This window comes from Caretta caretta, chromosome 2 (genome assembly GCF_965140235.1).
Source record: "Caretta caretta isolate rCarCar2 chromosome 2, rCarCar1.hap1, whole genome shotgun sequence".
NCBI lineage: Eukaryota > Metazoa > Chordata > Testudines > Cheloniidae > Caretta > Caretta caretta.
Genome location: NC_134207.1, coordinates 140,507,134 through 140,534,294, shown reverse-complemented (window position 1 = coordinate 140,534,294; position 27,161 = coordinate 140,507,134). Strand labels below are relative to the sequence as shown.

Sequence of the window (27,161 nt, the reverse complement as noted above, 5' to 3'; positions counted from 1 at the left end):
TATAAATATTTCTCAAAGAATAATTGCTCTGAAGGTGCTTTTTACATAAAAAAAAATCCTAATTTAACAACAACAAAAACACCACACTTTTTTCCCCTTTAGGGATGAATTTCCCCATATACCAACTTTGCCTTTAATTCAATATGTAGATAGTAGAAAAGCAGTAAGATACAATTTAAATAGTCAACTATATTTCAAAGCATCATAATCAACAATGTTAAATTAACATAACCTTGTATATCACAACTGCAATAAAATAAACCCTGTGAATATTATGTGATGTATCTGGGATATGTTGAAAGCCACCAATTGCTGGATTCTCAAAGCCTAATTCAGATAGTAATAGGCCTGAATCTGCAGTTAGACGAGTGTAAATCAAGAGACTTTTCAATAAATTTAATGGTATTACACCAATGTAAAACCACTATAAGTGAAATCAGAATCTCAGCCCAGCCTGACTTTAAAATGGGAGGGAAAAGTAAGTTATTACTGAATACAGTATTCTTTTTGTGCCATGGAAATCATAAGAGGACAAGAATCTGGTTTCTGCACCTGCATCTCACCAACCAATTATTCTGCAAATTGGTTAGCCTGCAGTACCTCTCTCCCTGTGGAGCAGGCCTGGCCTAATAACAAGCCAATCAGGGATTAGAAGCTTTTTAGTTGATGCTCCACTTGCTATGTATTTAACTGATATGACAAGAAGGTATATGCACATTGCAGGAGGCAAACAGACCCCTTCACAGGAGTGCGTCCACCTGGCTGGCTCACCAACTGAATAAACAAGCTGTTAAGTAAATGGAAAGGAAAACTGAAGGAGTTGCTTCAGTGGTAGAATGAAGTATAAAAATCAACTTTTGCACTCCTAGGACACATTACTTATTGTAGCCTTGACTGTGCCTGCACGTTCAGTGAGATCAAAAGAGTACAGGCACAGGAAACCACACTCCTACCCTTCGAGCCATGTGAAACAGCAATATATGACCGCAGTTCCTACAGTGTCCAAAGCGCAAGGATTGCTCCATCTGGTAACCCCCTGTACTGCAAGCCAACCTAACGAAGGTGGGAAGGATGCAGTGCCATCCCCCGACTTCTCCTTGTGTTCACCAGCCAGCTGAGGTGCATGATGACATATGGGGAAGTATGCTGCAACTGTAGAAGGGATGTAGCAGAGCTCATACTCGCCATAAACACCAGGGAAGAATAGCTCCTTCAGCTCCCCCTAAGGAAGGGCCCACTCCACACTGCCCACAGAGCATGGTTGTGCCTATATAGCATAATTGAACAGGTACAAAGCCACCTTATCACACCCAAAATTTGACAAACAACTTTCGTGAATAACTTATATGACCTCTTAACTATGTTTAAAACTATTCCTGCTCTGAGTTTAATTAATTATGTCTATTTTTCGGTCAACAGCTGAGTGCTATCATCACCAAGTCTGAAAAGTTACACACCTTATTTTGGTTATGTGGAGTCTATTTCATCACCAGTGCAAGTGGGCACAATTCCACTGAAGTCGATGGATTGGTGCCTGCTTGTGCCAGCCGTGAATTTTATCTCCCGGTGTCCTGCTGTGAATGGGTTTCTGTTCTATTCAGAGTGCCATTTTTTAGTTAGTTATTCTCTTTATTTCACTAAACCCTTTCCCTTTACAATTGGTTACCAGATATTCAGTATATATTAATACACAAAACCTTTGTTAAAAAAACAGTTTAAATTACACCACAGACCATGCACTACGACTTTACCTCTCACCCTTCAACCTTCCATTCTGCATGGCCTCCATCTACCAAATTACTCCCTCTCAATACTATTAGTTTGTGGATGTTTTTTTGTAGTAGCGAAGACTGCTGGGAGAAACAGTGTGATGTAGGAGAGAGGCTGCATTCTTCTGAGGGCAGAGTTACTCTTAAAGTGCATGGTCTGTTGCATAATGTAGTTGTGGAAATGGTTATGTGCGTGCCAGTGAGTGGAAGAGTAGAGAACATCTACTGTAAGGTGGATTAACTTTTCATTTCCTTGCTTTTGTGTCTTTTCGTCTGGTATGTTATATGTACACCAACTTTAACTGTTTCACAATGAAGTTTTTTGTATATTAATTTTCCTTTTTTAAAAAAAAAATTGTAAAGGGGGGAGATAGAAAAGTGACAGATATTCCTGGAGATGTGCCACAGAAGTGCCCAACTGTCTCTTTCCGCACAGCACATAAAACCTTCTTAGTTGTAGGCTAAAATGTCATTGAAAAACATAGCTATTGATGGAAGACAGTTTTATTCAATGGGGAATATTTTAGGCATACAACAAAGAATATTGTGCTCTGTAGAGAAGAGTCTACATCTACAAAGGTGAAATTTTAATGTGTATTACCTATGATTTTATGCAATGGAGTTTTTGTGTGTTGGCTACCCATGGTGCTTTCCTTTTTCAATTATGATGAATAAAGGCAAAAAGTGACCCTCCCTTACTCCTACAAAATCTTTTCAAAACTATCCAGCATACCAGACCTACTGAAGAATCCTCTGTGCACCGGTTTTTAAACAATACTAGACAACAACACAAATGTCAGCTTGCCACTAACAAATTTCAAATGCTTCCTATTAAAATTCTATAAAAGAAATAAAACAAACACTGCACAGAAAATTCAAAGGGTATAAAAGTTAACTCTGATATTTTTCACTCAGAGGCCATCTACTTGTAGAGAAAACCAAATTTACGCTATACAGTAAGCCCTTTTCAGAACACAATCTTAGCTATGGAGCAACAACCAATGCCTCCATAAATATGGCATCACATTTCAGAAGAACAAAAGAAGTTTTTACTTTTATACACTTGGATGTGAAATATTTGATTTGTTGTAGATGTTATCATGTACATGTAGGTAGGCTTGGCAGAATTCAATTTTTATATTATTTTAACAAACAAGATCAAAGTTAATTTTAAGAATTTAAAAAAATATATTGATTTAAATTTTCACAATTGCACACGAGTATTGGTTTTAAATTTTTTTTTATTATTATTGATTTAAATTTTTTAGAGTTGTAAGAAATTATGGCGTGGGGGTCAGACAGTTGTTTAATGACAATAGATGTTGAGAATCAAAAATCATTAAAACAAAATTGTCAACATCACATGTCACAACATACCAAGTAAATATCCTTAAATCAAACTCTAATACGTTCTCAAACAGTTGTAAAATGGGGATAATACTTCCCTAATGCACAGAGCTGTTGTAAGACTAAATACATTAATCTTTGGAGGGGCTTAGATACTATGGCGATGGGAACCAAATAAGTATTTAGATGGAGGTTCAGACAACAACCCCTGTACCAGTTTACTTTATTATTATTATTATTTTGTCTAGCTATTGGATTACAATAATAAAGCATGACAAATGCACATAATCATACCTAAATTTTGGATCTTCCCAAGGCCACTCTTCATACTGCTAAAACAGCACTGGAGCAAATGGAACTGACCTTAAATTATACTGTACATCTGGTACAGCCTCTGAACAGTGGGGAGAGTGTAACACGGGGTCCTCACACACCTCTGATGACAGTGGAAATGAAGATAAAGGTACATGGCAAGGGGAAAAAGATGGGACATTAACTACTGAATACTGGTTAAAAGTATGTGAATATTAACACAAGGAAAGAGATGCATTGGTTTAAACAGATTAGTGGAAGCAGATATTTGTTTTATAGAAATGTGTTATCTAACACCTTAGATACGACTTAACATCCATAATTCATATTCTACAACTCAGGCAATAAATCCTGCAATTTCACTACACCTGTTACTCCCGGGGGAATTCTGCGCTACTGTGTGTGTGCATAATTAATGAGCTGAGCATATTTTAATTTTTTTGTGCAGAAAAAAGCTTCCACCAAAATGTTGTTGCAGTTATGCCTGTTGCCCACTAGAAGGCACTGTGGCGATAGAACACAGCAGCAGCTCCTGTCCAGCGAGGGAAGAAAAAGAGCCTGCCTTCTTCACAGAACCTGTCAGGTAACAGGGGCTATGGGGAGACAGACAGCATGGGGCTGTTGTGGGGGTCAGATAGGAGCTCATAAGGGCTAGTGGGGGAGGACAGACTGGCTGAATGGAAGTGGAGGCTCAGGGCCACAGGGGGAGGGAGGTGCAGGGCCACATGCTGATGGGAGAGGGGTTACAGGGATACATAGGGACAGGGGAGTGTCTGGGTGGGGGCACAGATACACGTGGGTAAAGGGACACACAGGGACAGGGGAATGGCTGGGAGGGGTGTAAGACCACATGGTGATGGGGGAGTGGGTGTCTGAGTGAGGGTGGAGGGACAGATGTGGACAGGGGATGCAAGGACACATGTGGGTGCACGAACACATGGGGACAGGGGCAGATGTGCCTGACTGAATGAGAAAGGTTAGGGGTCAGCCATGGTCTACATAGGGGAAGCTCCCTAACAATCCCGCCCCCCGCCCAAAACCATCCCATACTTTTACCACCCACACCCAACAACTGTCCAAGTTCACATCCAGACTCCTTCCCAAGAATTTATTTCCTTCTCCCTCAGCTCCTCTGTTATTTCTGATTCCCCCAAGACTTTGCAGTGCTTCTGAGGGGTGCGAGAAATACAGTTCTGTATTGTAGTTCAAATGAATTTTTACTCAGAGTTTTGTATTAATATGCCTAGTAAGGAATCTAGTTGTCAAAAAACATTTCCTGAATCTTTTTTGTCTGTATTGTTACAGACATACTTGCTGACAAGTATTTTGAAATAAATGACCAAAAATAATCAAAACTGGTGTGATTATACTGTATTATTTTGACAAATAAAATATGCAGAATTTTGCAGAATTTTAAAATATTGTGTGCAGAATAATTATTTGTTGCAGAATTTTTTATTTTTTGGCACAGCATTACCCCAGGAGTAACCTGTGTAACTCCAGTGAAGTCAGTGTTGTTGCACAGATGTAGCATAGAGCAGAATTTGTCCCTTTGAATGAATGATGTACAGTATAAAGAGCTGAGACAGAAATTAGGTGGCATACCCTGTGACTTGTAAAATGTAACAACACTAATACCGTTTATAAACAAATCATTATGCGATAGGTGAAAAAAACACCTATTAAAAATTAGCACTTTTATAAATGAAGAATTTTGTCCATGGTCCTGAAAGTGTTGTAACAAAAGATCTGCCAGCGTGAGTAAAAAATGTGGGTAAAGAGCAATGTATCCAGAGGTATAAATCACCGCCAAAGCCCCAGGACTTCCCGGCCGCAACCGCTACCCCAGGGCTCCGGTGGCAATTTAAAGGGCCAGGGGCTCCCAGCCGTTGCTGCCGCAACCATGCCAGCAGCCAGAGCCCCGGGCCCTTCAAATCACCACTGGAGCCCCGGGTGGCATGGGCTGGGCATCACTGAAGGGCTGGGTGGAGGAGTCTGGCCCCAGCCCCACCCCTTCCGCCCATGGCCCTGCCCCTTCCGGGGGCCTAGAGCCACCCCCCCCCCACCTTGCCCAGGACCCCGGCTGCCCTGCACACCAGTAAATCCATTAAGTTACTTTCACCCTGTATGTATCTGGGCAGTTTAAAGGGGTGTTGCCAGATTATGTTACTTAAGTTGCATGCCAGCTCCCTAGATGCCCATCCTAAATGTTTTCCTGAAGGAAAAGGGAAGTCAGATAAGAGACTATGAGAGGAAGACTGCAGTTACGTTACAGTTCAACATTGTTTTAATTTGGTATTCATGTGTATATTTATACAATGATATTCATAGCACATTTATTTTGTTTGTATTCAATTTTTATTTATTACATTTGTTTATAGCCATGGACCAGTGTCACACTGAATATAGAAAGTCTATCTTTTTATCTGCTTTTTCATACTCCAAAATCTGGCTGAAAGATTTTTGAATAGGCCTGCTAATTGTGTCTTTCTCTCTTCCCATATAACCAATTTCCTCCCTCCTCCCCAACTTTCTACTGCAGAAACAAAGCTCTACTGTAAACTGCTTTCAAGCCTGGAAGTTGGTTGGCATCAGTTTATACTTGTTTACATTTCCCAAGCTCTCTTCAAAAAGAAATGTGATAAAAACTTTTGTTTAACCTTGTTAAATGAAAGTGGTGATCTTCCTTTACTTTTCTAATTTCCCAAATTAGAGAGAGAGTGACTGTCAAGCTTAACAGTGCTCTAATTTTAGTTTTGCCTACCTCTGGAAATTACTTTATTTAAAATAATATAGAAAGAGAGGGTGGAAAGTGGGTTTGAAGATGATCAGATTATGAAGCTACTCAAAATTATAAAAGCAATCCAGAAAGACAACCTCTTAGCCTCATAAAGTTTAAACACTTCAAATAGGAATAATTTGGTGGCAAGAAAAAAACAATTTAGTTTTACTTCCATTGAAAAGATCAGTCAAATGACATCATCCAGCCAGCTCATCTATTAGAGATGAATGGTCATCACAACAATGTAATTCTGAACATGTTACATATTTGCACATATTCAGAAAACTAATTTGACAAACACAGTAATATTCGTAGCTTTGTATTTATTTAGTTTATTTACTGTTACCACAACTATCTAAAAGTCCATGAAAATGCATGTTCTCACGCGATTTCAGCAGTACCTGATAAGGATCTGGAAAAGTTTTTATTCATATTATTTCTGCAGTAGTACGTAGGGGTACCAATCAAGGAGTAAGGTATGTAGTAAAAAAAACAGTACCTGCCCCATAAAAGCTCACAGTCTAGGTTGAATATAAATCCTCTTCTGATATGGGATTACTTCCACGATTAAAATCTTGTTTGGGGGCTTTATCACACCTGTTGTTTTTAAATAAAAACAATCTGCAGCACACAAAACCATTTTCTTCTTTGACATATGGCGATTTGGATCAGGTAATATCATGAGCTGAGAAATTACAGTGGTCCAAGGTCCAGATCTTGCTGTAGCTAATTCTGGACAAACAGCAGTTTTGTGGTCCAGTGTCTTCCAAGTTGACTGTGAGACAAACATTCATATGCAACCCAGGCAGCTCACGATATGCCAAACTTCAAAATCACATGATTCTAACGTATAGAAAATCAATTTTAATATTTGTTTCAAGAGTCATTTTCCCCTTACTTTGTGGCTTACGTACACAATTGATGTGCTTTCGCCAGTCTGATTCAGAGGCACATTTTCAAATGTGGGCTCCCATATTTAGGGAACTGAATAATTTAGACTCTCAAATTTGAGATTGTGACCCAGGTTAATTAAGGAAACCAGGATTTATAGGTGGACAGAGAGAAATAACAGTAGTAATGAAAATGATAATAAACCCCTCAAGTCTCTTTTCTTTGAAATGTCTCACAGGAACAAAATATAGGATGGTATAGTGTGATATAAAGGCGTTACCAGAAATGAGCTGGATAACTGAGTAAAAAACAAACAAACAAACAAAAACATTTACACCATATGTAGCTTGGTTGCCATTTACTGTCTCCAGAGTGCCCCCTTGTGGCTAGGGTTCCCTCCATGGCTGACTTGTCTCTATTTCCACTTTATCCAGGCCCCTCTAAGAACTCACTCAGTCTCCGGTGACCTTCTAAACTCAAATCCTTTAATTCACTCTTTACTAGTGCTCCCCAGTCTGGCAACAGTTAACAAAAAGAAAAACAAAAGCAGAACTCGAAAGTCCAAAATAAACAGAGCTGTTTAGCTCATCTTCCCTTCTTTAACTCCCACTCACAGCCTTTGCCTGGCTTGGGCTCTGCAGGAACCAAAATTGCTCCTTGTAGCTACTCCTTCCACCCGCCCCCACTCCACCTAGTCTCCTGGTTCCTGAGCTTTGCCAGCTTGCTGCCAAGCTTCCTGCCTCAGGCAGTCTGTGCCCCCCTCTCTGCCACACCCGACCCCGCAGCTTCCTGCTGTCTTTTATGTTGGACTCACCTGATTCCTCTCAAGTGGGCTCATCTTGTAATCAGGGCTGGCTTAGGCCCAGGATCTCCAGCCCACAGGCAAGCCATCCTGTGACACCATACCACACAATCTCCGGTTTACGACACACACTTTTTTCCAAATAAAATTTTAAAAGTTTTCTTGCTTAAATGCTGTTATGAAATTAATCCAATAGGCACCCCAAACCAGTGGTATCGTTTTCATCCATAAATTTCAGGCTTGGCTCATGAGTAAGGCTAAGATTTTGTCACGGTTACTTTTAGTAAAACTCAGAGACATGTCACGGGGAACAGACAAAAATTCATGGAGCCTGTGACTTTTACTAAAAGTAACCATACAAGCCACGGCAGAGGTGCACAGCCCCAGCTGCAGCTCCCACCGTGGGGCAGGGGCACATAGCCTTGGAGATGGCCCCCACAGCAAGCTGTGTGCACGGCCCTGGCTACGGCCCCCACCATGGAGCTATGTGGGGAGCATAGCCTCAGCTGCAGCCCCAGCCATGGCTTCAGCTGCTGACAGCTGAAGCTGAAGAAGTCATGGAGGTCCGGTAAAGTCACAGAATCCGTGATTGCCATGACCTCCATGACTAAATCACAGCCTTACTCATGAGTGATTGCAAAGCTACTACTGTCTGCATAGATCCATCTCTCCATATCTTTACCTTAGATGGCTTCACGGGGGCAATGGCCTCGTCCCCTCCCTTCCTTGGGCCAAGACACCCCTTCCATTCTTTCCCAGGATCTCTGTCAGTCCGCTCCCTTTGAGGAGCATCCTTAGTGGGTGCCTGGTAAAGAGAACTGCAACCCCCAATCCATTAGAAGGAAAAGCACTCTTGTTGAGGTGGCTTAAAACTAAGTAAAAGGACAGAAACATCTCATAATAATTGTAGAAACTCTTGGGGGAACCATAGCAACAATCACTACTAGATGCTTGGTTGCTAAGGAACCTCTAGCTACAAAGCTAAGTATTATGAGGTGTCTCTGACCCTAGTTCATTGGATGAGCTGCTGGCACTGGGAGTGGGACTACCGATACCCAGTTGGGGTAGGCCTCACATCTCCTTGCCCCAATCCTGAATCCTGAATGAAATCAAAGAGGCAATTTCCATTAACAGGAAGCAGGCTGAAAACCTGTGCGGGAGGGGAGCCTCTTGGTGCGCTCTGATGACCATAGGTGGAGATCAGTGGTTACCCAGAGAGATGCATCAAAACATCCTTGATATTCCCTAAAGAGATCTAAGGAGGTGAAGGGCCTGAAGAAAGGGACATCTCTGAGAGTAGGCAGGTAGTGCTCTAGAGCAGTCGTTTTCAAACTTTTTTTCTGGGAACCCAGTTGAAGAAAATTGTTCACGCTCGCGACACAACGGAGCTGGGGATGAGGGGTCTGGGGTGTGGGAGGGGCTCAGGACTGGGACAGGGGGTTGGGATATGGGAAGGGGTCAGGGCTCTGGGCTGGGGGTGTGCAGGCTCTGGGCTGGGGATGAGCGGTTTGGGGTGCAGGAAGAGGTTCTGGGTTGGGGGGGCTCAGGGCTGGGGCAGGGGATTGGGGCGCAGGGTTGGGGTGCGGAATTACCTCCAGCGGCTCCCTGTCAGCGGCACAGCCAGGGTGCAGAGGCAGGCTTCCCTCCTGTCCTGGCACCATGGACTGCGCTGCGCCCCGGAAGCAGCCAGCAGGAGGTCTGGCTCCTAGGTGCACAAGCGGCTCCAAGCAGCTCTCACCTGCAGACACTGCCCCCCCCAGCTTGGAGCGCGGAGCCAGTGATTGAGGGAGAGGCAACACGCAGAGCCCTGTGGCCCCCCTGCCTAGAAGCCAGACCCACTGCTGGCTGCTTCTGGGGCACAGTGCGGTGTCGGATCAGGTAGGGACTTTTAACATCCCCGTTGGCAGTGCTGACCGGAGATGCTGGGTGCTGAGCAAGGGAACCCAGTACCTTATATGCCAGTACCTTACTCGACCCAAACTTTGAAAAACACTGCTCTAGAGAAGGAGGTGGGACTTCTTGCAGTTTTAGATTTATGTAGCACATGAACCTCCAAAGTAAACCTACAGAGATTGGCCCATTCCCATCCTATGCAGGCCATATGAAGTGACACCTGCTGTGTCCACACAGTCACAGTTTAAGTCAACTCTAAAGCTGTGAGATAAATCAATGAAAAGAATTAAAATAAACTGTCAAACGATCTTTTTTCTTCATATTTCCCCTGCTCCATTTTCAACTGTTTGTAAATTAAAGCGCTTTCTTATAGCCTCTCTGCCCAGTTACTTGAGCAGTACTTCATTTAGTCTTGCCAAACACAGTCTACAGCAAGAAAATGGGGAGTTTGTGTCACTGCAGCAAAACTGGCTGCCTTTTGTTTCTCTCTCTGCTTATGGAAGAGAAATACAATAACACTTACATCTTCAGATTTAGGAACACACAACATTTATATACACCTTTTCTTCTGGTTTGCATAAAAGCATAGATAGGGATCTGACTGGACCCTGGATTACCTCTAAGAGCACAAAAAACAGACTTATCTGAAAATACATGGAGAAAGTTGAGAGCAGCACCCAACATTTGTCAGACAAGGAGGTGCATTGTCTATTTTAAATAACTGACTAGCAAGATTCTGACATGACTTTCCCCTTCGTTTCCTCAGAATAAGATCTAACTGAAGAAATGTCCTGGACCCACCAGCACCCCTTGCCATACTGTCAGTGGAGGTGGCCTAGGGCGTAAGTAAGAGAAAAACATGGCTTTGCATCTTCAAAGCACTTTATAAAATAACTAATTCTCACCGCACCCCTGTGAGGAAGGTAACTACTATTATCCCCATTTTGCAGATGAGAAAATTAAGGCAGAGAGATAAGACAGAGATTTTTTAAGGGCCGTTAATTTTGCCAGTACATTAGAGAAATACACTCTGAAGCTAAGCTGTTCTCTCATGTACATATTTTTTAAATATTTTAAATATTTGCTCATATTTTTTAAAATATATATTATTTACTTGAAAAAAATTGCAAAATGTTAGAATTGTATTTTTCATCAGAGAAAGGCATCATGCAGAGTTTGCACCTGTTAAAGTGTGCAGATGATCCACAGGATATTGAGGGACATGTGTGGCAAACACAGACAAAATCATATTATGGCCTATTAACCATTAAGAGCTCCATTATGGCTGACACAAACCTAAGATGAGCTGGGCAAGATGAGAGAGGCGGATGAAGTGCACTATTCAAGTGCAGGTGCCTAGAAGTATTATGCTGGTAAAAGGCACAGTAGCTTCAGAGGTCTGAGTGAAATGCAGGGAAACATCCCTTGTTGCACCAGTTCAAAGGTTGTAAGTCAGCACTTCTCCCAGCACAGCCATTCCAGCCTGCCGAGGTATTCAGATATAAATTCTCTGGGCTCACTTCTACTACCTGCATCACGACCACCCTTCTGCTGTCCTGCGCTGGTAATAAGACTATGCTTGGCCTTGTGCTTTCTCCCACCTCTGGAAAAAAGGAGAGAAATAAGAACACTATGCCTTTAACAAGCTGTAAAATAAAACATTCACATTGAACAGCAAGATATTAATAAGATGGGACATTATCTACCTAAAAATTATATACTATAGACTAAGTAAATATGCCACTAAGAGAAAAGGACACTAGACAGATAGATAGATAAAGTTTGGAAGCTTTAAGTACTGCAGACTCACTAGTCAAGCCCAATGGACCGACAATGTCCATGCCACTATAATATAAGGAAATTACAATGTCCAACCATTTCAATATCATGAGTTGGTGTACTGATGGGATTTAGAGTACTTTGAAAGGTGGGATGGCAATAAAATTGGGTGATGGATCTAACAAAGGGCTCACATACATCAGTAGAACAATTCCAGTCATAATGAAAAGACTGAGAGTATGACATGAGCTCCAAAAGACAAACTTTTCTCTTTCTTTGAGTGCACTGCAGGTTTTTCTGTAGCACACAGTGAAATGCATTTGATAAACAGTGTGTGTCAGCCTATGTAGTGAATAATAAAGATTGAACATAGAAATCTGTTGATCAGTGAACCACATTTATCATACGGTGACCTGAGTCAGACACATGTCACCCCATTTCCTCCCCAGACCCTAACCCTTTCAGGTCACTTACAACCACTCTCTTCAGTCTACACCAGTTGCCAGTATACAAAAAGGCACAATTCATAGTCTTGGTGTTCTATAAAGCTGGTTTTCATAATCTAGAACCCAGAAACTTGGGCAATAACCCCCTTCTCTCCCTAAGTCTTTGTCCATGAGTTACAGGCCTGGGAAGGGATGCTCTCCTGTAACCTTGGCCAAGCTGGAAGCTAGACATTCTTGGTCAGGAGTTGTTGGTTCTGAAGCACTCTCTTCAAGCAGGTTGCTGGGATCCCATGTTTTCAGTTTTTAGGGCAGAATATAAGTCCTATTTATATCAGCAGTCTTAATCTTTAGCTATGTTTGCCCCCCTCCCCCGCCTTCTCTGTTAGTTTTATGTTTGTTACCCTTTCTCGTGGCTATTTTATATGCAAAATGAGAACTCATCCCTTTCATTTGGAGGGATGGTTTGTGTGAGCACCTGAGGCTTGCCCTGAGTCCATACCAATTGTCTTGAATTGTGTGCATGCTTGGATCATCCCTTTGATTTTAATATTTCATATTGGTTCATTGTTCTGCACTTAGATGACTACTGATAAATGCCTGTGAGGATATGCCATCTCCTCAGCAATAAGAAAGGATAAAGAAAGCAATAGATATCCTGTTGGAAGAGAGAAAGATACAGCTAGCACTGTCAATTGCAAAATTATCACTTTAGGGCTACAGCTACTTGATTCTGCCAGTTTAATGTGTTGGGAAAGGAACACTGGGGAAAAAATTACAAATCGACATCCTTGCAATGCTGAGTGTTAATTGGGAAAAGGAAATCACCAAATAACTATTCCTGGGATAGGTTTCAGAGAAACAGCGGTGTTAGTCTGTATTTGCAAAAAGAAAAGGAGTACTTGTGGCACCTTAGAGACTAATCAATTTATTTGAGCATGAGCTTTCGTGAGCTACAGCTCACAGTCTCTAAGGTGCCACAAGTACTCCTTTCCTTATTCCTGGGATAGTGCCTGCTTCGGATTTCTGTCTATCACCAGTATATCACACTGCCTTATACATTTTAAAAAATAAAAATGTACACACAAACATACAGAGTAATTTTCTTTGCACAAACATACACAGACTGAGGATTATATTCTTATTGGCCTCTCTCATAACACTGTAATACCACCTTTCACTATTATTAAGATTTATAGTAAAGCAATTCTGTTAATATTATGATAATCCCTAAAACAAACCAAATGAATACACTGTAAGGACTCCTGCAGAAACATTTTAGTTTATCTTAAAGAGCCAATGTCTTATACTTTTATTGCACTTTTATTGAAGCATATATGCTAATTGCCACTTATCGTAATGAGATTCTTTTTACTACAGGGAAATAAAAGCTTTACAAAACTAGGCTTGAAAATATACCACAGCTCTTTGTAGAAAGTGATGCAAAATGGGTTTTGATGGTTCATAGTGGACACAGGATGCTTTGCTTCAGCCTACTTCTCCTTTGTACAATGAGGCTTATGATTTAAGAACTTTGAAAGTAGTGAGTCAGTGCTTTCATTCTCTGTGTGGTGGGAAATTAACCCCAACAGAGGTAATCAATCAGAACTTTGACTTTGAAAGTAAAAACACAGCAGGAATGCCTCAGGATATAAAATTTAAATTATGCAATAGCTGGCACAATCAGTAACGTTTTGATTTGTACCTGGATAGTTAAAAAAAGTAATGTGCTACTACCAGTTATTTGTATTTTTAATGCTATTTACATTTTTAAATTATCTATTTTAGTTGTCACATTTTTCACCAGTAAGTGCTGGGGAAAAAAATTAAAAAGTCATAAAATGGGGTCTTTTGGATTATCACTCCATGAGTATTCTAGAAAGTACAGCATTTTTGGTAAACACATCATTTTTGTGCGTGTTCATTGGATTTCCAATGTATTTTGTATAAACAGTTTAAAGGTGCTCTTTGAAACATATTTATTAAAAACAGCATACTATAAAAACTCATAACAATATCATTCACTGTGACATGGACATGGATAATATATCTATGGGACATTATATCTATGGGATATTACATTTTATTCTAGCTGAAGTTAGTTTTGATTGCATTGCTGAACTGTTTTTCAACATGACTGTTGCTGTTACTATATTGTTCTGCCAGCCCCTTCATATAAATGCCTATGATGTTCAATAGTTAAGCAATGTCACAAAACAAAGGAAGAAATAAACTGATATTCTGCCCATCAATGACATTATAGATAGGGAAGCCATAAGTGAGCAAGACCATTGTTACAGCAGAACTTGCTAATATGCACTCAGCCAATCAACACAAGGAGCTGTGTTTATTCATTTGTTAGCTAATTTGCAAAATTCAGTCATTCCCTGTGGATCTCACCACTGTGCACGTGAACTAGCAAGGTTCACGTACGACTCATTAGTGTAACAGTTGACATGGAGTATTATGCTATGCGAGTAATGATCATCGCTATTATGGGGTTTTACTTTTTATTCAGACAAAATTAAAAATCTCTTACAAAAACCTACAAAAAAAAAAGAATTACAATTAAAGCTGAAATGCTCTCTAAACAGATATGCTCTCTTACTAACTCCATGCTGTGTAGGTATATGAGATCCTTATACATACTATAATTCATTAACCAAAGTTCATTTTTACTTTAACAAAAAGGATGCAGTTTCTTTGCTTTTGTGTATTTAAGGACATTCGTGGGTAGTTTAGGTGTAAAGATTTAGGTTTTGTAAGAAAAATTTTTATAAATCATAGTAAGTGATTTTTATTTCACATTTCAGTGAAAATTGTTTTTGTTATTACTTAAAAAATAAACATGACAGAACAGTCTTCAGCTTGAAGTGAAAATAACTGTAGTCAAATCAGTCTAGTTTCACCATCTAAACTTTATAAAGTGCAAAAATGAAACAAACAGCATATATGCTGAAAATTAAGTTTGATTTTTAGAATGCATTCCATTTTACAATGAAAGTTGTTATTAGCAATACAGACCAGTCAATTCTTCATATATGATTATTAACTTTATGGTGCCCCTGTAAATGGGACTATTAATGCTATTTCAATGTGGTTTACTGTGGTTTCATTAAAAAGATTTATCTAAAGTTTTATTTGTCTTGGTACTACAAAGTAAAATTGGATGGAAACATCTGAAGTTGACATTAAATATCTCAGAAATATTAGCGTTTAGGAGGCTAGGAGTTTATACACATGCTATGTTGGTTCCTGAACCCGGCGGACTTCTCCATACTTAGTTTAGAAGTTTCCTCCTTAGACTTTAACTAAAGTCTACACTACCAACTTATGTCGGTATAATTACGTCGCTCAGGAGTGTGGATTTTCCACACCCCTGAGCGACGCAGTTATACTGATTTAATCCCTGGTGTAGGCAGCGCTATGTTGATGGCAGGGTTTCTCTTGTGGACACAGCTACCGCCCCTTGGGAGAAGCTCTCCTGTCAGCTTAGGTAGCGTCTTCACTAAGTGGTACAGCAGCACCACTGCAGCAAGTATAGACAAGCCCTAACCTTGCAAGGATGCCCTAGACTCTCAGATAATGAAGAATCTGTTTTATGTAAACTATTTTTTCATTGTTCATTCAGTTCTTCCTATTTTTTTTGCAGCTGCAGAACGTAAGTTTTTTGTTGTTGTTTATTAAGAGAAATGTCTAACATGATGAGACAGAACCTCAGCTGGTGTAAATACGACTAGCTCTATAGAGCTGTACCAGTTTACACCAGCTAAGAATCTGGCTTGATGTTTTACAATATATGAGATAAAAAAAGAAATCAGTAGCCATAAAAGTCATTATGAATGCAGATATATTTATTTTAAATAATACTTTAGTATTTTTTCTGTCTCGGACTCCTGTAGCTTAATTAAGACTAAATAGTATTTTATGACAGTTTGTGGAGGGGGCAAACAGATGTTGAGCTAAGATTTCATTTGGCAAAAGTTGGCTCAGAAACACATATGCAAAGCTGAAGTAATAGTAATCCAAGCTACACAATGAAAACATTGGAAAAATTCCCAAATACAGCAGTGCTAGCTAATTTTTCCTCTTAGTTTCAGATGAAAATTCTACCAGCATAGAATAGGAATCATTTAGGAAATTATTTTATATTTCAGAAATTCTGTTTGTTTATCAGAATCACACCTCTGTCCATTTTGCCTACTGACGTATCTGCATGTGCCGTAAACCAATCAGAAGCTTACAATATGTAGATATTACAGTTTCCTTTTTTTTTCTTTCAGTTTAGTCCATTAGTGACCCACTGTCACATCTGACAGATCACACAGATTTAGTACCAGAAACTCAGTTGATCACAAATTTTCTTAACTCAGCAATAGATCACAGTGTCATGGAAGTCCAAGACCTATTAGATCATCCAGTTTATCCCTTGAGCAATCAAAGATTGCTCCCTACAATACATTTTCTGGTGTTTGTTCAGTCTAGCTTCAAAGAGCCCAAACAATATCCCTGTGAAGTCAATTCCAACAGGGTAACTCAGCTCACCATCAGCAGTCTTTTCTTGATATTCAGCCCAAATTTTGTTTCGTAATTTCATTCATTACTCTTAATTATACCTCTGAGTACTATGTTAAATGATTTCTGTCTTTTCTCAGTGTTCCTTCAAGTATTTGGGGTGTTTTGTCTCGCTGCCCTCATTATTCTTTTAGCCAAGCTTTTAATCTTTCCTCATAAATCAATCTGTCCAACTCTCCTGGTATTTTTGTTGCTCTTCTTTAAACTCCCTCCAATTTGTCACTATGTTTCTGGTAATGTGGCGAACAGGGGCAGGTTGCTAAGGCATTTTGCCCATGGAGGGAGGGGAATATACCTCTTACAGATCAGGTCACAATATGCTCAGCAGTTCTCCTTACCATTGCTGCTAAAAGAGAATTACATGTCCTGTTCTAGTGCTGCTATTAGTGGCAAGGAGCCTATCAGTATTCCCAAACCATAATTCCTGAGATTCTAGGATGCTACTCATGGAATTTAAACAGGATCTGTGCATCGAATTCAAGGGAGTGCTGGGTCTGTATTATCTGCTGCTCCTGTGAGAGTTCCTGGTGCATGGGGAGAGATGTCCAACACCATTCCTCCTCATCTTGTTGCCCTTGTTGCCAAGAAGGCTAACAGCATTTTGGGCTGTATAAGTAGGACCATTGCCAGCAGATCAAGGGACGTGATTGTTCCCCTCTATTTGGCATTGATGAGGCCTCATCTGGAGTACTGTGTCCAGTTTTGGGCCCACACTACAAGAAGGATTTGGAAAAATTGGAAAGAGTCCAGCAGAGGGCAACAAAAATGATTAGGGGACTGGAGCATATGACTTATGAGGAGAGGCTGAGGGAACTGGGATTGTTTAGTCTGCAGAAGAGAAGAATGAGGGGGGATTTGATAGCTGCTTTCAACTACCTGAAAGGGGGTTCCAAAGAGGATGGATCTAGACTGTTCTCAGGGTACCAGATGACAGAACAAGGAGTAATGGTCTCAAGTTGCAGTGCGGGAGGTTTAGGCTTGATGTTAGGAAAAACTTTTTCACTCGGAGGGTGGTGAAGCACTGGAATGGGTTACCTAGGGAGGTGGTGGAATCTCCTTCCTTTGAGGTTTTTAAGGTCAGGCTTGACAAAGCCCTAGCTAGGATGATTTAGTTGGGGATTGGTCCTGCTTTGAGCAGGGGGTTGGACTAGATGACCTCCTGAAGTCCCTTCCAACCCTAATCTTCTATGATTCTAAAATCTTGTACCCCTGTCTCTATCAACATCTGTGTAAAACAGACCAGGACTTCATCCTTCAGATTAAATTAATCACTTCAACTTGAGAAACTGAGTTTTTCCCCAACTTCAAATCACTTTGATTCCTTCTTGCCAGACTAGTTGAAAAAAAAATTGGGTAACAATCTATTTCTTGGTGTATCAAGCTAATTTTCATAACACTGACTTCTACTTGAAGCCAGAACACTTTTACTCAAGGATGTCACACCCTTTCATTTTTATGTCACACCCTTTCATTTTTATTTACAAATAATTTAGGTCTAGAGCTGGGCAATTACTACAATAAAATATTTACGAACGTTTGTTTGAGTAAAATCCATACAACTGGCTTTGTCTGTGTTTGTACCTCCTCCCCCAACCCCTTAATTTGCTTTTCAGAACACTACCATGTGACTCAGGTAACCAACCAAATAACACAATCTGTGAATATGCAGATAACAAATACTTGAAGCAATAGCTGCAGTCAGTAGCTCACTAGTAATTTACAGCATGAAATACATTTGTAAAAACTACAATATAAATCCCTGTTACAAAAAAAATGTAAAAATCACAGCCTGTTTATGATTAATTCATGAAATGAAAAATGGTAAATAAACGAATTTCTTCCTGTGTAAAGCTTACCAAGTTCTATTTACATCTGTGGATGTCAATATTCCATCTCCTATATTCTTATTGAAATTAGTATTCATATAATTCCATGCACTAGGTTGGAAGGAGAAGAGAAACAAAACGGGCTACAAAATAAGGCTACAGCACCAAGCGAAAGTAAACAAAATCATTTTACAAAAGGAACAAGTTTGACAAGTTTGGGGCGGAGGGATAGCTCAGTGGTTTGAGCATTAGCCTGCTAAACCCATGGTTGTGAGTTCAATCCTTGAGGGGGCCATTTAGGGATCTAGGGCAAAAATTGGGGATTGGTCCTGCTTTGAGCAGGGGTTTGGACTAGATGACCTCCTGAGGTCCCTTCCAACCCTGATATTCTATGACGTTTGCTAAGCATATAACCTATGCAGGTGCTGACCACTACAGTGATAATGGTATATTTTCCACAAAGATTACATCTTCTTAAACCATATGTCTAACACGACTATAGTATAGTACACATGCTTTCCTTCATTTCAATATATTTTTCCTAAATATATTTTTTGCAATCAATCTCATTCTTCTCTTATATTTCAAGTTCCTATACATCTTTTGTAAGGCATTAACAAGGTATTATTACAAGGCAGAATTTTGTAGCATGCAAAAGTCCTTCTCTAGTATCCCCGTCAAGAATTCAATACCATAGAACAAATGTCAGTATTTAGTGCCATTCTAGGTGGGTAAATTATGTTAGTGTGATGACATTTTTTCTGTGAATGCCAAACCTATAAACATACAAGGGCCTGTTGTCTTCTTCTCATTCAAACACATGGTGTAGCATCAAGAGTTAAGGATAAGGAGACAGCAGCTATACCCACATCAAAAGTGGGTCACTAGCATAATGAGCTGGTACTAGAAGCAGTAGTGTCCCTGATGTGCTACGCAATTAATCTGTTCTTGGCCTCTTGGACTAGTGAGGCAGTTACTATACAGATAGTCAACATGTACAGAGTGCAGGCTGTCAAGGCTATGAACCGTTCATTTCTATAGCCGAAAGAAGGAAAATCTTGCCATTTTATCTTATGTATTTTGTTGGTCAAACGCCAACCTAATGACCTTGTTGGGGACACATTTCTGAGTGTTCCTGTTGCTAAATACCATGCAACAAAATCACAATATCTACCACAGAAAATCCTGTACAAATGAATACAGATTTTAAGAAGTCAAATATTTGTGAATAAAAGCTTAATTATGTAACTTCTCAAGAGTCTGATTTCAACTTCAAAACGATTTAACTTACAAGAATCATAAAAAGCCCATAAAAGTACTGATCCTTTGCACCACAAAACCAGACAAAAACAACCAATCAAATTAAGAGGTGCTGTTAATACCTCCATCTCCGTTACTGTCATAACTGAAGACAATTCACCCCTTAGAATGCTGCCATCAAGCACATACTCTTTGATTTACAGTATACCTAGAGAACTCAATGATAACTATATTTTATATTTATATGTATACAACCACGGAGTGCATATGTGTCATAGAGGCTAATATTTTCTATGAAGAGAAGGCAGCAATAATCATTTATTGAAAATTACACTGCAAATCATTCTGCTGTCATGTACTGGCAGAGCTTAGATACAGTATCTTCAGATGAAATATAGACCTGAATATGTTCTATCTCTCAATCACTGTTATTCTCATAGCCTTGCACTCAGGTGCCACTTTGCACATTATTAAACATTTACAGAAGCACAAAATTTCTCCTTGAATAGCAAAGGAAAACCTAAGCCATCACAGTTAAGATTCAAAGACTCATGGTGCCATAGTCGTAGGATAATTTCTTTTCATAGTATTTCACATGGAGGCCCTAGCAAGGGTAGATAAATGTATGCACTGAAGACCATCTTGTTTTAAAGGAGAGCTCACAAGAACATATTTAAAAAAAGCATTAAAACAGATAATTCTAATTCAAACAAAGAATCTTTTGTAGGACAAATCACAATTTTTGTTTCATTTTTTAACCATAGTTGAAATACAAGTAGACTGCAGTTATAACCCTTCTTTATCAACATGTAATGGTAGACAAAATAAGGTTTCACCCACCTGGGATCTTTCTGAATGCTATCAATGGAAGGTGACCTAGCCAAGGTCCCTTCAGGTGGGATGGCTGGCCCAGATTTGCTGTATGGTGATTCAACAGAAGGACAATACTGCAGCTGTCGGTAGGGGTCTGCGTAATTGGAGGCTGGGCCTGCAGCATAGCTGGCCCTCTGGAAGGTCGATGTTGCGTTCTGTGTGCCGTGCTGACTGCCTGTGCGCTGTAAGGGTACGGAGTCGACACCAGGGGAAGATGGGGCTACGACAGGAAAGTAGGGACAAAGTAAAAAATTGAGGACCTGTTCACAGAAATGGTTAACCAGGTCTAGGCAGAGGAAAAAAATACACACATATAAACAGGGGTTCGAAAAGAATGAGAAAAAAAAGAACAACACTGTCATAGTTGAAAGCAGTGAGGTAAATAACTGTCAAGTGAAAATGCTAAATAGCATGCTACTCATAGACTAAACAATATTTAAAATGGTTACACAGAGATTAGGTAGAAACACTTCTTTGAGATGGGCTTTGAATTACTTACATCATATTCAAGAATGAGTTAATCTGAAGTTAAAAAAATATACAAGCAGCAAAATTCCAAAGCAAGTTTTGTATGCGTCATGAGAAGAGCATGGGAGTAGTTGAGCTAAATTTCAACAGCTCTAAGGGTCTGATTCTGCAGTCTTTACACAGTTCAAACTCTCACCAAAGGAGAGTAGAATCTAAAGTCTGGATTGAAAATGATGACTATTAAAGATGAAACAAATATAGGGATTACTTGTCATCACACTTTTGGGGTCCCAGTTCCTGTAAAATATTCAACACACAGCCCTGCTTGCATTAACAATTTTTCTTGATATCACTATAAACAAGACTCACTTATCTGCTACTTCACTCTGAAAGAGAATTACACTATGCACATTTGTCTCTACCTGTCTAAAAGGGTAATGAAATGTACTAATGACATTTATTGTATCAACAGTTCAGAGCATCTTAACTAACAGATTTAAAGTGACTCAGTGACTTTGCACCTTAAAAATCTTGTTAGTCTGCTTCAGAGTCCATTATCTTTTTTATTATACCACTACAGTAAAGCACACTTCAATATGCCATGTGTACTGGGTTCTTAGCAGCAGCAATTTTAGACCCACGTTCTGCGGTACTGATGATGTCAACTAGATTCTTGTTGTAAGGACTGTAGGATTAGTTCCTATACGGCCTACTGGCCCTGAAACAAGTACAAATAAAAAGCCACTCCTGTTTATGAGAGAGTTCTGAGCAGCAGAAAAAGTAAATGCACTGTAAATGAGCTCATTATGGGCCCAGTGTTGCTCTTATCAAATGCAACAGAAGTTCTGCCATAAATGGCAATGGGTCTAGGCTCAGGATCATTTGATTATGTTAAAATCATAGGTCTATAGGTGAACATGCATCCTCAAGTTCCAGGTCTCATAATAATTTTCCCTGTCATTTCTTTTGATACACACATTTACATTTCAGATGCATAATTACAAATCATTTGCATACTTCATTAAGTTCCATGAAACAACTTTAAGGGTTTCATATTGCAGTATATGTAAAAATTAAAAACGCAATACTCAAAAAGTAGTTAATAGTGCTTGTATGATAGCATCCATCTAACACTAGTACTTGCCAAGGTTAAGACACTTTTTCCATCCAGAGTATGTCTTTTAGTATCTTTCTGTCTTTTATTAGTTTTCCCTTTTTTTTGTACTTTTCATTTTGATGTATATGAACAGTGAGTTGAATCACAGAATTTATGTTATAACAGTTATGACGTCATAATATTGAAAATCTGTTGATTAACAAACATAAGAATACAATACTATCAAGTTATGTTAGTCTATATGAAAATACAATAAAGAAAAATCTTGCTTTGATATTGTCTTTTATCTCATGTTGTATATTTCCTTAATGAATAACCAATAAAAGGATATATATTAAGAATAAACTTCTGTTTCGAAGAGAGATCACTTGTAATGCAATAACTATATCTGAATACTGATAAACTCTGTTCACAAACCAAACCAAAATTCCTGGACTCAGCAGTATTACATTAAGAATATACAGAAAAGGTGGCAGCGTTTTCATAGCAGGGAATAAGTAACATTAACTGAGAAACAAAATGGAGTGTCACATGAAAAAAAAAAATTATTCAAAAAAGCAGAAGTTAGGAAAAAGTAGTAAAAATAACAAGTAGAAATGAAAGAAAAAGAGCAATGAACTGCATTAAGATCTTGATATTTAGGAGATGGAATTATGACATGGGGAATGCTTTCAACTTTTGATCTCTCATTGAAATCTGGAGCGTTGCAAAAAGCTCTAACTAAGAACTCTGCTAAAAAGGAGGCCTTTCATTACCACATTGCCCCATGTATTTCATCATTTTTTCTTGCAACACAGTTCAATGAAGCACTAACAAAATAGTTGATACTTATTTTGTTTCCATCTTATTTTCTCTTTTGTGTTTCTATCAATAAGGCAACTGTATGAACTGAAGCTAGTTGTCACACTTCTAACACCTACATGCTTTTTGACTCATTCGGATTCATTTTCATAATTATGTTGTCCTAACAGGCTATTATTTCCTTTTGAATTTTATTATCATGTACACAGATTTGTGGTAGTTAGAATATGAAAGAATAAGACCAATAGTTGACAAGATAAAACATACCTTTAAAGAAATTCCTGTTAAGATCTGCTTTCTTTTCAACTATGGTAGGTCTCCAGTGAACGGGTAAGGAAGAGTAGGCACATGTTCAAGGTGGGCCTAAGTAGATGCGTTTGAAACACAGAAGGTTCAGTTTGGAGATGTTTGTGCAATTCTTTTATTTGGTTTTAAATCATGTGGGTTCGTACACCCCCTGAATTTTGCTTTGGCTTTTGGATATGAATGAACCCTCCAGAACAAAGTAAAGCTCAGCTGAAAACAAAGAGGTCTGTTTGGAACCACAAATTGTCCCAGGGCTGCTGAAAACTAAAGCCAGGTAATTTTGTGAGCAATAGTTCATTTTCTAATATAGTACCAGATTTACCATGGCACCGGGCCCATGCTCCAAAGGGGCCCTGGCCCAGCCTGCTCTTCTCTGCCCCCTGCTCTCTCCCGTGGGGGAGAAGCTTGGTGCTGCGGGCTCCTGGGGCTCCTGCTGCAGCAGGGCAGGCTCCACTGACGGCCAAGCTCCTCCCCCGCCTCTCCCATCAGCATGCTGCATTCCTGCCCCTCCCCCTCTCCCTCCCTCTGCCGCCGAACAGCTGTTCGCCCGTGCAAGGGAGGGGGAGGAGCGGAGCCGCAGTACACTCGCCCCCTCACACACCCCCAGCCCCCTGCCCTGACTCCTTCACCCTCTCACACCCTCATGACCCCAGCCCTGACTCCTACATCCCCCACACATATCCAGCCCCCCCACATCCCATGCCCTGACTCCTTCACACACCCCCAGCCCCCAGTCCTGACTCCTGCACCCCCCCACCCCCATCCTGAGCACCAAACGGGAGTTCCTGCCCCCCCACTTTCCCACCTGCACCCCTCGCACCAAATGGGAGCTGCCCCAGGTAAGCACTCCACACCCCAACCTCCTGCCCCAACCCTGAGCCCCCTCCCTCACCCTAGCTCCTGGCCAGACCCTGCACCGCAACCTGCTCCTGCACCCTAACTGCCTCCCAGACACTGCACCCCCAGCCCTGTGCTCAGTGCACCCCAACCCTCAGCTCAATGCAGAGAGAGACAAAGAGAATGGGCTAGAACCAGGGAGAAGGTAGGTACTCACTCTGTGGGGGGAGGATCCTGTTTACCCCCTCCCCAGCCCTGCTGCCCTTGTAGTTTACCCCCAGCCCGTCCCTTGCTCCAGGGACCAACCCTAGCTTCTGCCCCACTACGCTTTTGCCCCTGGCCCCTGCCTCACTCCAGCTGGGGACCAATCCTTCCCCCCCCCCCATGCCACACTTGTCAGGGTGGATAAAAATCAATGACTTTTTAAAAAAAATCGAAACAATCAGATTTTTTTTATTTAAATCAGATTTTTGAGGAATAAACCTATCTAAAGATCGTTTTAATTAAGATACATTATATCTCATCATGGAATAGGGATTATAAATTCTAATTCTATAGTATGAGACAATATAGTCATGTAATATTTAAGAAAAGTTTTGTAAATGAGTTCTAATAGTTCATGGATTAGGGACCCAATCTTATGGAATTCCACAGGCTTCTGTATAGATTATTTAGGTTAATCTTTCTATCTACCCAACGGGATTTAGTGGTCAGTCTAGAAGATACCACCAGAGATGCTTAGTTTTGCAGTTCTCAAACTGTGGATTTGTGTCTCTAGAGGTAACATGCTTGTTAACAGCAAAAATGTTTTTAAATAACTAAATAATATATACAGGTGAGAAATAACAGACCTCAACTCGATGCTCCCTCTGGAAATTTGTGTACTCAAAGTCAATCCCTTACTTCTCTTTAAAAGTGAAAAGTTTCAAAAATAGAAGATTGTTGGGGACGGAATAGATCTGGGCAAGGAGAAGAAGTCTGGAGATAAATGTGAGAAGCAAGGGACATATGCTTTTTTGTTAAAATATTATGTTTGCTGTTGAAGAAAAAAAAATCCAGAATACTTAACGTTGTTGTTTTGGTTAAATAATACAATTTAAATGTCTGTCTGGTGATGTTCTCCTCCTAACACAGTCTGGCAAGAAAATCCTCCAAATATTAATGATTAACCTGTTGAATTGGAGATAGTTCACCTCCCAATGACTTCATAAATATCTGCTTCAGTTACCTTTGGTAAATGAAATAACCAAACAATCATTTTCTGATGTAGTTGTAAAACTCATCTGAAAAGTTTTCAGAATAAATCACTGTTTAAAAATGTATAGTGTGAACCTCATCTATCTCTGAGTTGTGAAGAATACGTATTAAGGTTATAACAACCAACAAGAATGCACTTTTATGTAGAAAACCATGATTAAATTGAGTCTTCCTAACTAGTGATTCAAATCATGATTTAAATCAAATCTACCCTGCCCCCTGTGCTCTCGACTCTTGCCTCTTCATTCCCCAGGGGAGCCCACAAACATGTTTGGCACCTGGCCCACAAAAAGTTAATCCCGCCCTGCCAATGTAGACAGAGCTACAGGGTCACTTCCAAGAGTCTTCTGTTGTCACAAAAAATAGGAAATACAAAGATCCAGAAAGTTCAGATTAAATCTGTCATTTGTGGCCTATCTTGCTTCTTTATGTTTGTGTGTGTGCGCTCGCGCGTGTGTGCATACATACGCTCCTGCACTTTAAGTTCAGGCCAATTTTTCCAAGGCTTACACCGGAGTTAGGTGGGTGAAGGCACCAGGTAAACATTATTTGTTAGATGCTCTGGCCCACTCTGCTCCATTTGCACTGTTCAGACTGGCTGTAACTCCACAGCTGGAGAGAGTCTTCTGGTGCAATGTAATCCTCCAGAGTAGTCAGCTCCTCCACTTTCCTCCCTGCAACACTCTGGTGCAGGGACAGGTTTGATAGGGAGGAGTGGCTGATGTCTGAAGTGTTCTGGATAACCCTAGCTAGTGGACAGTCCTTAGGGGCTCTAACTTGCACTAGTGCTAGGGCACAGTACTTGCTTTATGCTGCACTCAGTAGAAACTGAGTGTAACAGATAATCTGGACCGATAAGGGACATCTGAACCTTCTAAATATCTAGCAATCTGTTATTTTCAACAGGAGCTGCTTAACTGAGATGTAGAGATGATGTCTAAAGATGGGAGTCTCAATCTTGAGCTGGAAGTGTGGTTTTATCCTGAAATTTCTAAGTGCAATTTTCAACATCTACAAACTACAAACTGTGTCTAAGCAGTGCAATCAAGAAATTGTAATGAAGATCTCACTATTATTTTATCTTGGGCCTTCATCGCTAGTGGGGGAGGGGAGGAACGGAACACTTTCTGAAGCTGGGTGCATGAATCACAGGAAAAGGAAAATTGTTTTCTACTATGGAGAAATTTTGGCCAAGCTGTGAGAACACCCCAGAAAGGCCTTCTAATCATACGTGACGCCCATTTAAGGATATGATGTGGGCCTTGGCAAGTTAGGTTTGTTTACTTGTTAGGGCTCTCCTGGCTGCTTGTGTATGTGCAGAATAAGCACCTTACATCTCTTCCTCTGTCTTTCCCACAACACCAAACTGGATGCAGTGACACTTATATTGTAGTGAAAATTCAGGTATATCTTATGAAAAGATCCTAGGGCCTCATACCTGAGCATTTTGTTCAGTCAAAATTCCCACAGATGGAAATTGGAGTTATTGTGAATTCAACTAAAGTCAAAGAGAATTTGGAAAGAGTAAGGTATTTCCGATCAGGCCCTCAAAAGCTAAGAGTAAATGTATACAGATTCCTCTGCTGCATTCTTTTTAATGCACTGATTTACTTGGTCCATGTTATTGTATAAATTAGGGATACTATCTTGCAACATTTTGCTCCACAAATCATATAATCCATCTCATATTCTTATTGAACAAATGTTTTCTTGATGCTTTGTCCTTTTCACAATGCCTGTTGTATAGCTGAATGTAACGTTTTGCAGTTTTCTTTTTCTAAATGATTTGTTTTTAACACTGTGCATATGTAAAGAGGCCTTGA

The 27,161-nt window shown here is 40.1% G+C and overlaps 1 protein-coding gene across 10 annotated transcripts in view; it reads right to left on the bottom strand.

Annotated features, from left to right (window-relative positions):
* Nucleotides 1-27,161, bottom strand: part of CTNND2 (catenin delta 2) — a 1,183,649-nt gene that overhangs the window by 380,780 nt on the left and 775,708 nt on the right. For all 10 annotated transcript variants that reach the window (XM_048839596.2, XM_048839594.2, XM_048839597.2 and 7 more), the window contains one exon: nt 20,520-20,772. In XM_048839596.2, the coding sequence (XP_048695553.2) occupies nt 20,520-20,772 (253 nt within the window). The remainder of the gene's footprint in view (nt 1-20,519; nt 20,773-27,161) is intronic.